This window comes from Rattus rattus, chromosome 1 (assembly GCF_011064425.1).
Source record: "Rattus rattus isolate New Zealand chromosome 1, Rrattus_CSIRO_v1, whole genome shotgun sequence".
Classification (NCBI taxonomy): Eukaryota; Metazoa; Chordata; class Mammalia; order Rodentia; family Muridae; genus Rattus; species Rattus rattus.
In genome coordinates, this window is record NC_046154.1 from 252,964,506 (window position 1) to 252,977,491 (window position 12,986).

The 12,986-nt window shown below is 50.4% G+C and overlaps 1 protein-coding gene across 1 annotated transcript; it reads right to left on the reverse strand.

The window, feature by feature from the left end:
* On the reverse strand, window positions 1-10,439 carry Mcat (malonyl-CoA-acyl carrier protein transacylase). The gene is made up of 4 exons (XM_032918740.1): window positions 9,980-10,439; window positions 7,305-7,392; window positions 3,521-3,738; window positions 1-974 (listed from the first exon to the last, which is right to left on the reverse strand). The coding sequence occupies exons 1-4, from the start codon at window positions 10,391-10,393 to the stop codon at window positions 552-554; spliced, it is 1,143 nt and encodes a 380-aa protein (XP_032774631.1). The 5' UTR covers window positions 10,394-10,439; the 3' UTR covers window positions 1-551.
* Between the last annotated feature and the right edge of the window lie 2,547 nt (window positions 10,440-12,986).

Consider the following 12,986-nt stretch of genomic DNA (forward strand, 5'->3'; position numbering starts at 1 on the left):
GACACCCCACACCTTACACCATTCTAAGGACCACCCACTCTAGGGCACACACAGGTACTTAACATGTGCGTCCTGGATAAGTGTGGCACATGGGACTCAATCTCCTACCTGCCAAGGGAGCAAAGAACAGGGCCACCCAACAGATTCAAGGCCAGAGGAGCTAAGGTCTCGGCCCTGGGTAGACAGCTGTCACGGGAGGCTGACAAGCTCCCCTGGCACCAGGCCTGGCTTGAAGCCAAGCAGCATGTCCATAACACCCACAGGGTAAGTTGAAGAGTGCCCCAGGCTAGCCCACTGGATTCACTGAGGAGCGTGGTTGGGTACAGACGCAGAGCAGCCTCCTGGCTGGGCAGATGTCTGCACAGGCGCTCTTTCCCTCAGCAGCCAGACACCCTGTCAGTTGGAGGATCGGTTAGTCACACATTGGCACTCAAAGGTTATTTTCTGAGGGAGCCTTAGCCACAGCTGAGACTGCAATGTCCACTGTCCTTAAGTCTGAGGAAAAGAGGCAGACACAGAGGCTCAGCCCAGGGCTACTGCACTCAAGGCTCTCAGTGGTCAGGGTCCAAAAGGGTCTGCATCACATCCACGTGGCTGTAGGACTTCCATGCCTGCCTGTTGCAGCACTTGAGGATACTCCCCAGCTGCTGCCCCGGGCCCACCTCAAAGGTGCTGGGGAACTCCATGCCCTTCTTCCGCTCGTAGATACAGTGCATCGTCTGTTCCCACTTCACTGGCGACACCACCTGCTGCCCTAGCAGCTTTCGGATGTGTTGTGGATGTGTGTATCTATGCCCACTGACGTTGGAATGGACGGCAACCAGAGGCTTCCTGATGCTGATCGAGCCTAGAGTTTTCATCAGAGGCTCCACAGCTGGCTCCATGAGGCAGGTATGGAAGCCGCCACTTACAGGTAGCATCTTGGTGCGCCTGAAGTGAAACTTAGCGGAATTCTTCCGGAGAAACTGAAGGGCCTGGAGGGAAAAATAAAAGGAAGCTCACAGAAGCCAAGGTTCCAGCTTTTGCTGGTATCCTCGTGGATGCAGTGTTCGTTCATTCTCTCTCTCTCTCTCTCTCTCTCTCTCTCTCTCTGTGTGTGGGGGGGGTGCTGGAGTGGAGTTCTGTGCATACACGCAAGACTGTTCTAACACTGAGATCAATCCACACACACTAGTTTCATACTCACAATCCTCCTGCCTCAGCTTCCTGAGTGTTGGAGTTGCAAGGTGTACAGCACCACATGGTCCACAGATTTAGTTCACTTTTTCACTCCTAGTTAACTTGGTCGTACAGTCCGGGTCCCTGCAGTCTTTACTCACTATTTTATGTGCATCAGTGTTTCGCCTGCAGGCATGCCACATGCATATCCAGTGCCCGGGGACAGCGGATCCCCTGAACTGGAGTTATGTGTGGTTGTAAACCACCATATGGGTTCTGAAAACTGAACGTGGGTCCTCTGCACGTCATCTCCAGTCCCTAGCTGCCTTTGTAGGGGGCTGATGTTTAACTGCCCCGACTAAGAAGTGACCGTGGCTATTAACAGAACTGTATTATGTCTTGGCTAGGCCTGGCAGTGATCTATTAAACAGAACTGTATTATGTCTTGGCTAGACCTGCCTCCATACCACCCACTGTAATTACACTGTAGCCATCTCGCCTCGGTTTAGGAAGGTGCTGCTTTGGGCTGTTTGTCCATCTCTGTATCCCACTCCCTAATGCATGTACATTGCTCACTTGGCATGGGAGTGGGGCGTCTGACAGTGAAGCCCCAACCCTCTACCTGTCTTTTGTCCCACCTTCCAGTCCACCCCGCAGTCAGCCAGAGCTGGCAAGGTAAGTGTACGCTCTATGCCACAAGAGGTCTGGGCTATTACTGTTTCCAGTCCTTTTCAACCCCAGTGTTCGACACCCACTGAGGACACACCTCAGGAACTGGGACTCTCTGACCCCATAACACCATCCTTCCCCCATGCCTGAATTTGACATCATGCAGGCATCAATGCGTGCAGCTGCTCAGTGACACTGCTTGAGGCACAAGTTCTGCAGAGCCATGGCCAAAGACAGGCCATGTCCCTAGATCCAGCAGGCTCCTCTGTGAGGGCCCCAGTTCTAAATACTGCCAAGGGCAAGGAGCTTTTCCCACACTGGTTGGTGGAAATGCACTCCACACTCAGTGGAGCCCAGCCTTCACCTGAGCTTTTTGGGGTAGCACTGCCAAGGCTACTAGAGTAGCACTTGTTAGCCAAGGCTACCCAGGTGTAGTAAGCAGACTGGACGTGGTAGAGCAGAATTCTGCCCGCCTGCAGCCTCCTGTGCTACTTCTTAGGCTGCTCATGGGGGAGAGCACACGGCCCTCTACCACGTCAAATTAGTTAACACGAGGTTGTGGTGCTCATAGGTTCAGAGGTGTATTTGAAGACATCCAGCAAAGGTGACCCAGACAGAGGGACCTACCAGAGTGAGAACATGAGTTTAGTAGTAAGTGTGTGTATGTGTGTGTCTGTGTCTGTGTCTGTGTCTGTGTGTCTGTGTGTCTCCCTCCATGTAGTCCTGGCTGGCCTGAACTCACTATGTAGACTAGACTAGCCTTGAACTCAGAGATCCTCCTGCCTCTGCCTCCCAAGTGCTGGGATTAAAGAAGTGCGTCACCACACCTGATTATATGTTTCTGTCTTTGAGACAAGGTCGTGGGTAGTAAGGCTGAACTCTTTGCCTAGTCAAAGCTGGCCTTGAACTCACTATGCAGCAGAAGCTGGCCCCAAATACCACATCCTTTTGCCTTCACCTCCCATGTGCTGGGTTGACATGGCTTCAGTGACAAATGCTGGAGGCATTTGATTGTGAGTTCGGAATGAGCACTGGCTGCACAGAAAGACTCTCCAATTTCTGGGTCTTGTTTCTCCGCCTCAGCTTCCACTTGTGTGATGGTGCGGGCGTTAGGCACAACTGGTCCTTACATGGCTCTGGCCACTTTCTTGGCACCTCAGGTAACACTAAGTCCCCAGCTCCCACTTCCACAGGGCTCCTGCCCCTCCACTCAGGCCCTTTGCCTGACCTGCCTGTCACTGTTCCTGGCCTGGAGTGGCCTTGTCCCACTGCTGTTCCTCTCACGACAGAAATGCTAATACACAGAATGTCTTCGTAAGTGACGCCTGAAGAGCAGCAAGTACTGGAGTGCAAAATCAGACACTTACGAAGTCAGGCAAAAAAGCCAGGCAAAGCCACAGAAGACAGCTCTTCTCCAAGCAAGCAGCCAGACTGCAGGCTCTTAAGAAGCCAGAGCACAGCATAGACAGGCTAGACACGGTGTGACCTGGCCATGAGCCAGGCAGCTGGTTCAGAAATGTCCTGTCTGCAGGGGAACAGGCAATATCCTGGCTTCGGCTTCCCTCTGCAGCACTCACTCTGCCACACTTGCCCTCCGCCCTCAGACGTGTTCTCCAATGGTGCTCAGCCAGGCACCCACTTCCACAGGGACTCCCTGCTGCAGTCTGTGAGGGTGGCTCCCATCAACACTAACCTCAAGGTGTCCTGAGATGACCCTGCAGTCAGGAAAGAGGTAGTTGGACACCTGGCACACCGGGTTCTCTATACCCAAAGACCTGCAGTGCTCCTGGGCTTCCAAGCAGGCAAAGGAGAAGTTGGACTGACGCTGGCCAAGGACAGACAGCATCCCACTGGGAATGGCTTCAGACGCTTCTTGCATGGCTTCAGCTCGGACCTTCACTGCATACAGACCTATTCAGATAGAAGTGCGTTTGCAAGTCTGACTGGGAAGTGGGAACAGGGACAGTGCTGCTGACTGCCAGCCCCAGGGCCAGTGTTAATTATCTTTATGTGTGTGCTGAGTGGCCACATCCAGCATAGAAGAGCACTTCCTGCACAGGATCGACCTGAGTTCAAATCCCAACACCTACATAACAAGTATGGCTATGTAAGCCTATAACCGAGCAAAGGTAGACGCCCTGTCTCAGCTGAGTGAGTGCTGACACACTGTCCCTCTCTAGCATCTGTTAGCATACACACGTAGTACACATATGTGCACACAACCACAGAGAGAAGGGGAGGAAGACGGAGAGAGGAAGGGAGAGGAGGAACAAAAGTGAAAAGCACTCAGGAGTCAGAGGCAGCCAAACAGGCTCAGCGTCTCAGAGCGCGTCTGCCCTGTAGAGGACCCGGCTTCTGCTTCCATCACCCACACTGGGATCTCTCACAAGTGCCTAAACCCCAGTTCAAGGGAAGCCAGTGCCCTCCCTCGGCACTGCACACAACACACATGGTGCACAGAAACTCATGCAAGCACACACATAAAAAGATGGGTAAATCTGACTCAAGGAGCTTCCTGCATAGAGCAGGATGAAGACTGCTTTTGGTTGTCACAACTGTGAGAGATTCTATTGACAGTGATGGACAAAAAGCAGGAGTCCTTCGACAAGAAGCACCCTACATTGATCAAGAAAACCTTGAAAACAAGAATCTCCTGGTCCCAAACATCAGTTGGCTGCTTCAGAGCTCAGGGAGGGGCAGAGAGGAATAGACCTGGTGTGAAGCAAGCCCCAGCTTCAGCAGTGTAATCCAGACCTACAGCATCCACTGTGCCGGGGTTGTTACTTAAGAGAAGCTGAAAAGGAACAGTCGAGCACCAGACGCTCGGGCAGCTGTAGAACTCTAAACAAGCACATGAACCACGTAAAACCTGGCTGTCATAAGCCAGGCAGGAATAATCCATGCAAAGCATGAGAACCCAGCACTGCCAAGGCTGTCATAAACCAGGCAGGAATAATCCATGCAGAGCATGAGAACCCAGCACTGCCAAGGCTGTCATAAACCAGGCAGGAATAATCCATGCAGAGCATGAGAACCCAGCACTGCCAAGGCTGTCATAAGCCAGGCAGGAATAATCCATGCACGGCATGAGAACCCAGCACTGCCAAGGCTGTCATAAGCCAGGCAGGAATAATCCATGCAGAGCATGAGAACCCAGCACTGCCAAGGCTGTCATAAACCAGGCAGGAATAATCCATGCAGAGGATGAGAACCCAGCACTGCCAAGGCTGTCATAAGTCAGGCAGGAATAATCCATGCAGAGCATGAGAACCCAGCACTGCCAAGGCTGTCATAAGCCAGGCAGGAATAATCCATGCATGGCATGAGAACCCAGCACTGCCAAGGCTGTCATAAACCAGGCAGGAATAATCCATGCACGGCATGAGAACGCAGCACTGCCAAGGCTGTCATAAACCAGGTAGGAATAATCCATGCACGGCATGAGAACCTAGCACTGCCAAGGCTGTCATAAACCAGGCAGGAATAATCCATGCAGAGCATGAGAACCCAGCACTGCCAAGGCTGTCATAAACCAGGCAGGAATAATCCATGCAGAGGATGAGAACGCAGCACTGCCAAGGCAGGGGTAGAAATGGGCTCAGGTACAGCCCCAGGACTGAGACACCAAGGAAGAGCTATGACAACACTCCTTTCCTCTCTCAGTCTTTGCTCCTTGGGCAGGACAGGCTGACTGGAACAAGGAGAGACACAGGCACTGCCTTGGGCTTGACAAAAGATGGAGGATCTGGAGGGGAGGCAGCCTCACACCCTTCTCTATGCACGCCATTCCCTCAGCACTTGGGTATGTTTGTATGGGACTTAGAGCTCTGTGCCCCTGGCAACTGTGGGGCAAACATGTGCAGAACCATGACAGGAAGCATGAGAACACACTGCAAGGTAGAGGGTATGTGTGACCATCTCCCATGGGAGTGGTAAAGCAGAAACTGACAGAAAGACACTCACTCAACACGCACCTGTGAACGCACGGCCATTCTGCAAACCACACACAGAGAACCACAAAGCTAGCAGTTTCGGCAGGACACAGACACACGGCCATCCTTTCCACGATAGTAATGCTTTTAAAAACAGCACTGGGGCTGGAGATGCAGCTCTGTGCAGAGTGCTTGCCTAGCATGGTTGGGGCCATAGGTTCAATGCCTAGCACCACTCCCTCAAGAACACCACTCCCGTTTCTCCAACCCCAGCAGGCTCTACCTTTCTACCAACTCTGCCCGTTCTACCAACTGGCTTCGTGTCCTGTGCACAGTCTACATCACAGTTTAACTGTATAGTAGCTCTCCTGTTAACACTCCCAGAAGCAGGAACCTGAGCTGAGTTCTGCACACTCTCAACCTTCATCTCCCACAGGGTATGGAGTGCTGTTCATGGGGGCTGCCTTTCATTTCCCTGTTGACCAGTGTTGTTAAACATGCGCTTATCGTCCATCTGAGTCTCATCTCCCTAGAAATGTGCATTCGAGTCCTTCCCCTGCACTGAAGTATAGAGAAGATTATAGTCACTGAGGCATTCGGTTGCACTTGTGTGATGTTCTCTCTGTGTGTGGGGGGCACGTCCATCTCTGCCTCTCCCTTCACATCCCCCTCCCCCAGACTTAATGTTACCTATGCCACAAATGCCCTCCCTCCCCCATTTTTGAGACAGGGTCTTATCCGTAGCCCTGGTGGATCTGGGACTTGATATGTAGACCAGGCTGGCTCAGCACAAGTGATCTTTTTGCCACAGTCTCCTGAGTAGCCGAGACTACATGCATTTGATACTTTACCCACTTTCAGCTTAAAAAAAATCCTCAGAAATGGGGCTGGAGAGATGGCCATCGATGAAGAGTACTAACTCCTCTTACAGAGGACTCAAGCTCAGTTCCCGGCACTCGAGCTGGGTGCTGACAAAAGGCCTTGCAAACACTAGGCAATGATCAAAGTATTCATTTACTCTCTTTTTCAAAACACGTACTGAGCATCTTCCAGGCTTGACAGGCACAGAATGTGATCGTCTTAATGCACTGAGAGGGCCAGCAAGAGGGTTCAGTGGGCAGCGGTGCCTGTGGCCAAACCTGACAACCTGAGTTCATTCCTAGAAATCCCCATGTTAGAAGGAATAAATCAACTCCTAAAACTTGTCCTCTGACATCATCACACAGAGGCATGGCGCGCGTGCACACACACGCACACACGCACACTCTTTTATGTAATTAAAAAAAGAATGCAGAGGACAGTGAAGGGCAGCAGCCAAGAAAACATACTTCATGAAATTACACACAGAAAGCAAACACCTTGAATCCTTCAGATTCAAAGGGCATCAGTGGAATCCAGTCCTTGAGCTCCAGCCCTGTCATCTGCAGCCCTGTGCTCCCTTCCTGACAACCCTGGAGTGGATCCAGCACCACTGTCCACGGAGTCCCCTGTCCTCACTGAGCCCAGCAAGAACACACCCTGAACAAGTTCACACTTCTTGTGTACCTTCCGCAAACTCCATGGCTCCAGCAAACACAAGGGCTGCAAACTCCCCCACGCTGAATCCAGCGGCAGCAACACAGTTCTCGATGACCTGTGGAGACAGAGCAGAGCATGAGGCCGAATCCTCCGGAAGAGCTCAGTCCTGGGATATGCCCCCGCTGCCCCCAGAACTGGCAGGGCAGTTATGTGTCACCATGAGCCAATTCTATTGGCCTGGCACTCCCCTTTATTGATGAAAATTTAGCAGGGCAGGCTAAGGTCAGTCCTAGTCACACCAAGAGCCAGAGCTCGGGTTCCTCTGGCCTCTGCCCAGAGAGGCTTCTCGGGCACATGAGGTCCTGAAATCGCATGCGCACTGGCTATGGCCACTCGTGGCTGCAATCAGCGCCAGAGGAGGCTGAGGCTAAGGAGTTGTGAATTCAGTGCCAGCACAGCAACAGTACAGTTCACCCTTCCCATGCTCCCAAACAAAACAAAAGTAGAAGCATTAAAAATATGATTTTTCTGGGGGCTGGAGAGGTGGCTCAGCAGTTAAAAGCACTGGCTACTCTTCCGGAGGACCCTTGTTCAATTCCTAGCATCCACATGGCAGCTCACAACGGTTTCTATTCCAGGGGATCCAATCCCCTCAGAGACACAAATGCAGACAAAACACTAATACACATAAAATTAAATTTAAAACAATATGATTTCTCTAAGCCAGAGAGAATCGGATTTAGTCCCCCAGACCTATTTCACATTACTGCTAACACACGTCGGTAATGCTCGTATCTGTACAGTCTCAGCATAGGCTTGGCCCAGGGAAGCACTGAGTAGACAAGCCACAGGGCCAGGCTCCTCCTGCCACTCCTACAACTCCCTCAGAAGGTGGCTGTGAAGGCAGAACAGAGGGTCTCGGCACAGTTAACACACAGTGTCCTGGTATCACTCTACCTTAGTCACATACTGTAACATCTGCCATGCCATTCTGTCTTCTTAGTAGCACCAACTGGACTAGAACTCAAAGAGCTCTGCCTGGTTTTGCCTCTGGCATCTTCTCTTAATTTTTTTTTTTTCTTCTTTAAAGATTTTATTTGTGGGGCGAGAGAGATGGCTCAGTGGTTAAGAGCACTGACTGCTCTTCCAGAGGACCTGAGTTCAATCCCCAGCACCCACATGGTGGCTCACAATCATCTGTAATGAGATCTGATGCCCTCTTCTGGTGTGTCTGAAGACAGCTACAGTGTACTCGTACATAAAAATAAACAAATCTTAGGGGTTGGGGATTTAGCTCAGTGGTAGAGCGCTTGGTTCGGTCCCCAGTTCTGGGGGGAAAAAAAAAGATTGTATTTGTGTGTGTGTGTGTGTGTGTGTGTGTGTGTGTGTGTGTGTGTGTGTGTGTGTGCCAATGGAGGCCAGAAGAGGGCAAAGGATCTCTTGGAGCTCAAGTTCAGGCATTTTATGAGCCAGGGTCCTGGGGACTGAAACTGACTTCTAAGCAAACGGCAAATACTCTTAATGGCTGAGTCATCGCTGAGCCCCTAACATCAATTTCTTAGTTCCTTTCATTTAAGGAAGTCATCTTCTAAAAACATCTTAAGAGGGCTGGAGAGATAATGGCTCAGTAGTTAAGAGTAGCAGCTGTTCTTCCAAAGAACCCAGGTTTGATTCCCGGCACCCACAACACAGTAACAAATTGTCTCTCAAAATCCAAAGGGTCCAGTATCCCCTTCTGGCCCATAGGGGCAGCAGACATGCATGTCATGCACAGACATACCTGCAAAATACCCATACATAGATCTTTAGTATTTAATAATTATTCCAGTGACTCGAGTTCATCTAAAATCACGGCCCTTTACTGTGTATTTTTTTCTCTGATATACAGTCAAAAAAAATTTTTTTATGTGCATTGTATTTTACTTAAACGTACTTCTTCTATGTGAGGGTGCCAGATCCCCGGTAACTGGAGTTACAGACAGTTGTGAACTGCCATGTGGTTGCTGGGAATTGAACCAGGATCCTCTGGAAGAACAGGCAATGCTCTGAACTGCTGAGCAAGCTCTCCAGCCCCTCGAAAAAAAATAAAATTAAAAAAAAATAAATTAAAAAAAAAAAAAGATTTACGTGTGCGGCCAGGAGTGGTGGCACACGCCTTTCGTCTTAGCACTTGGGAAACAGAGGCAAGAGGATCTCTGTGAGTTTGAAGAAAACCTGGTCTACAAAGTGAGTTCCAAGGTATCCAGGGCTATTACACAGAGAAACCATGTCTCGAAAAAAGCCAAAATAATAATTTATGTGTATGAATGTTTTGCCTGTTTGTATGCTCTGTGCACATGGTACACATATACCTGATACCCACAGAGGCCATAAAATGGCATCTGATCCCATGGAACTGGTGTTATGGACGGTTGTGAACCACTATATGGGTTGCTGGGAACGAAACCAAGGTATTCTTAATTTCTGGGCCATATCTCTAGCCCAACACATTCACCTTTAATGTGCTACGTTAACTCAGTGCCTTAAGTTTCACGTGAAGATCTGTGTCATCTAAGATGCAAACTCCCCTGGAGCAGGGATCTTTATTTTGTGCAGGGCATCTAGAATTCAATCGATGAGGACTAGAATGGGGATCAAAAAGAACCAGATTGAGCAGCCCTGAGACCCAGCAGGCTAGATTCGGCGCTCTCTCCTCGGCTCACCGCCGGTTGCAGGTGATGTAGCTTCTCCACGGCGGCCAGTGAAGCCACGAAGACAGCGGGTTGGCAATGCACTGTGCGGTCCAGATCCTCCTGAGGTCCCCGCAGGCACAGTTCCAGCAGATCGTAGCCAAGCACTCGGTGCGCGGCCTCGTAGAGCTGCCGTACACGCGGGAAGTGGAGCAGGCCGCCACCCATGCCGACCGCCTGGCTGCCCTGACCCGGGAAGAGCAAAACGGAGCAGCGCGAGGGCGGCCGCCGCGCCACCGCCTCCTGGACTCCCTCCTCGGTCACGCTGGAGTCCCGTAGCAGCCCTGCCACGTCCACGGCATCCGGTGGAGGCTCCCGAAGGCTCGAGGCGGCGCGGCGGCCCCAGGAGCCCCAGGCCCAACAGACCCGAGCTACCCGGGCGTTCATACCGAGACGCAGAGCAGGTGTTCGTTACCGCGGCGGCTGAGACACACTGCGACTGCGCAGCGGGGCGGTCCTTCGCATATTTCCGGTCGGGTCACCTAGGCAGCCAGAAAAGAAACGTTCCTATGTTACTGTTCCATACTAGTTCTCAAACTATTTGCATGTTGATCTGTAGTGGTCCGTGAGTTTCCTTAAACTTCTCCAACCAGGAACCGCAGATAGCATTCCATAGTGAGCCTTCGATAGGTATCTACGTACATATTGTGTATCACCGTCCAGGAGAACGGGATAGTACTGCGATTGGGTTTTTTTTTTGGGGGGGGGGGGGTTTGTTTTTGTTTTTGTTTTTTCCCGTGTTTCTGCCAACCGTACTAGGCAAGCAGTTCTCTTGCTGCACAACTAGGTGTCCAGCTCATAATAAGAAGCCAATAAATCTCCGTGCGGTGGAACCAGGTCCAGAATCTGAACCAAGTCAAATTCGCTTTTTAAATTCCTCAGCTTACAATTGAGTGGTAGTGGCACTCAATTTGGAGGCAGAGGCAGGCGGATCTGGGTCCGAGGCCAGCATAGTCTACAGAGCAGTTCTAGGACAGCCAGGGCTACACAGAGAAACCCTGTTTCAATAAACAGCTACACAGAGAAACTCTGTCTCAATAAATTAATTAATTAAATCCCGTTTACAAACAAGGAGACAAACGTCATAAAGACTGAGTACTGTTTAGTTAGTCACAGAATGGGGACTACAAGTTGTGTTTATGCGGTCTCTGAGAGCTATTGTAAGTCTGGATCACACTGATCCTTACCTGAGCCCTGACCTGTTCTCATTTCCTGCCAGTCTCTCCTAGAGCCCAGTAAATCCACCTCCACACCAATACTCACCACAGCCTTCACGATGAGAAGATCTATGTGGAGGTATGTCTCAGTTTGCTCTGGCTGGCATACCAATGCCATAGACTTAAGGCATAAGAGAAATATATGCCAGAGTTCTTGAGGCTGAAAAGTCCAAGGTCAAGCTCAGCGCTTGCAGATTCAGTGTCTGGAAGAGACTGTTTCCTGGCTTGCAGATGACTAGCTTTCCATATCTGTTAGGCTCCAAACCAGGGACCCATAACCCTAACTGTTAGTATACAGGCAATTCCATGGCCTGCCCTCATGGACCTAGCAACTGCTTACCTCATCACTTGCTGTAGCCAGCTGGGCCAGGTGTGTTGCAGCCACCCCAGATCTCTCTGTCTCTGCAGTCCCTCTTTGTTCAGACTCTCTCTTTCCTTTTCTGCTCCCCTTTGTCTGCCTCCCTGTCTACATGGCGATTTCCCTGGCCTCCTTTTCTGAGACCAGTGAACTTGCCCAAGAGCTGCCCCCAATAAACTAGCTTTTATACTTTTAGTTGGGCTTGAATTGGCTTATTTCGTCAGTGGGAAAAACCTATTAATATTCCCACATGGTAGATGGGGGATTTTAATAAGGATATTAATCTAATTCATGAAGGTTCTACCTCTACTTAATCACACTGACCTTCCAAGTGTCCTCTAAATACCTCTAAATGCCTTCACCTGGGGACTAAGGCTCACTATAGGAATCTGATGTATGGAAGGGGATGTACCACTCAGTGCTCCACATCACCAAACATATTTCACTGAGTTGGAAAAACATCAAATAAGCGTTTCAGGTTTTTCAGTCTTGTTTTATTATTTTATGTTTTCATATGTGCGTGCATATAGACATGTGTGTCTGTATGTGTGAGAAAAATAGATTGTAGATAGGTAGATAGATAGGAAGAACCTTACTATGTAGCCAGCCTGGACCTCACTATGTAGACCAGGTTGGCCTTACACTCACAGAGATCTGCCTGCCCCTGCCTCCTGAGTGCTGCCATCAAAGGTGTGTGCCGTCACACATGGCTACTAATTTATTTTTAATTATCTGTATATGTGAGGGGGGGCTTAGGGAGTCCAGGAGAGGGTGTTGGATCTTCTGGATCTGGAGTTATAGGTGGTTTTGAACCACTTGATGGGGGTGCTGGGAACAGAACTCAGGTTCCCTGCAAGACCAACATATACTCTCGGCTGCTGAGCCATCGCTTTCTGGCCTTGAGGTCTTGCTTGTGATAAGGAGGACGTAACCCACCAGAGGAGATTTACCGTGTGAAACATGATCGGGGCATCCGGTGGTGTGGTGAAAATGGTGCTGGGCTCTTCAGCCTGGGGTGCAGAAATGCACAGCCAAGGACTCTTTTGTTTTCACATGTGTTCACATATGTATGCTAGAGTACAATCAGTGCACATGCCACCATGTGCGCACATGCATGTGTACATGTATGCAGAGGTGGGAGTCAATGTTGGGTGTCTTCCTCACCACTCTCCACTTGACTTTTTTGTGACAGAGTCTCTCACTGAACCTGGAGCTCAGCAGCTCACCTAGCAGGGCTGGCCAGCAGGCTCCGGAGAGGCTCAGGACTCTTCCTCTCGGATGCTAGCATTGCAGGTGCACTCTCCCACACCCGGCTTATTCATGGACTCTGGATATCTGAACTGAGGTCCTCAAACTTGTGCAGCAAATGCTTTACTGACTGAGCCATCTCCCTGGTCTAAAGGAA

What these genes read in the sequence shown, in the direction of transcription:
- Mcat (XM_032918740.1), bottom strand. Translation starts at nt 10,393, where the DNA reads ATGAACGCCCGGGTAGCTCGGGTCTGTTGGGCCTGGGGCTCCTGGGGC. An exon ending in AGCCATGGAGTTTGCGGAAG is followed by an intron (nt 3,739 to 7,304) that starts GTACACAAGAAG and finishes CTATCTGAATAG; the next exon opens with GTCTGTATGCAGTGAAGGTC. An exon ending in TCATCTCAGGACACCTTGAG is followed by an intron (nt 975 to 3,520) that starts GTTAGTGTTGAT and finishes TTTTCCCTCCAG; the next exon opens with GCCCTTCAGTTTCTCCGGAA.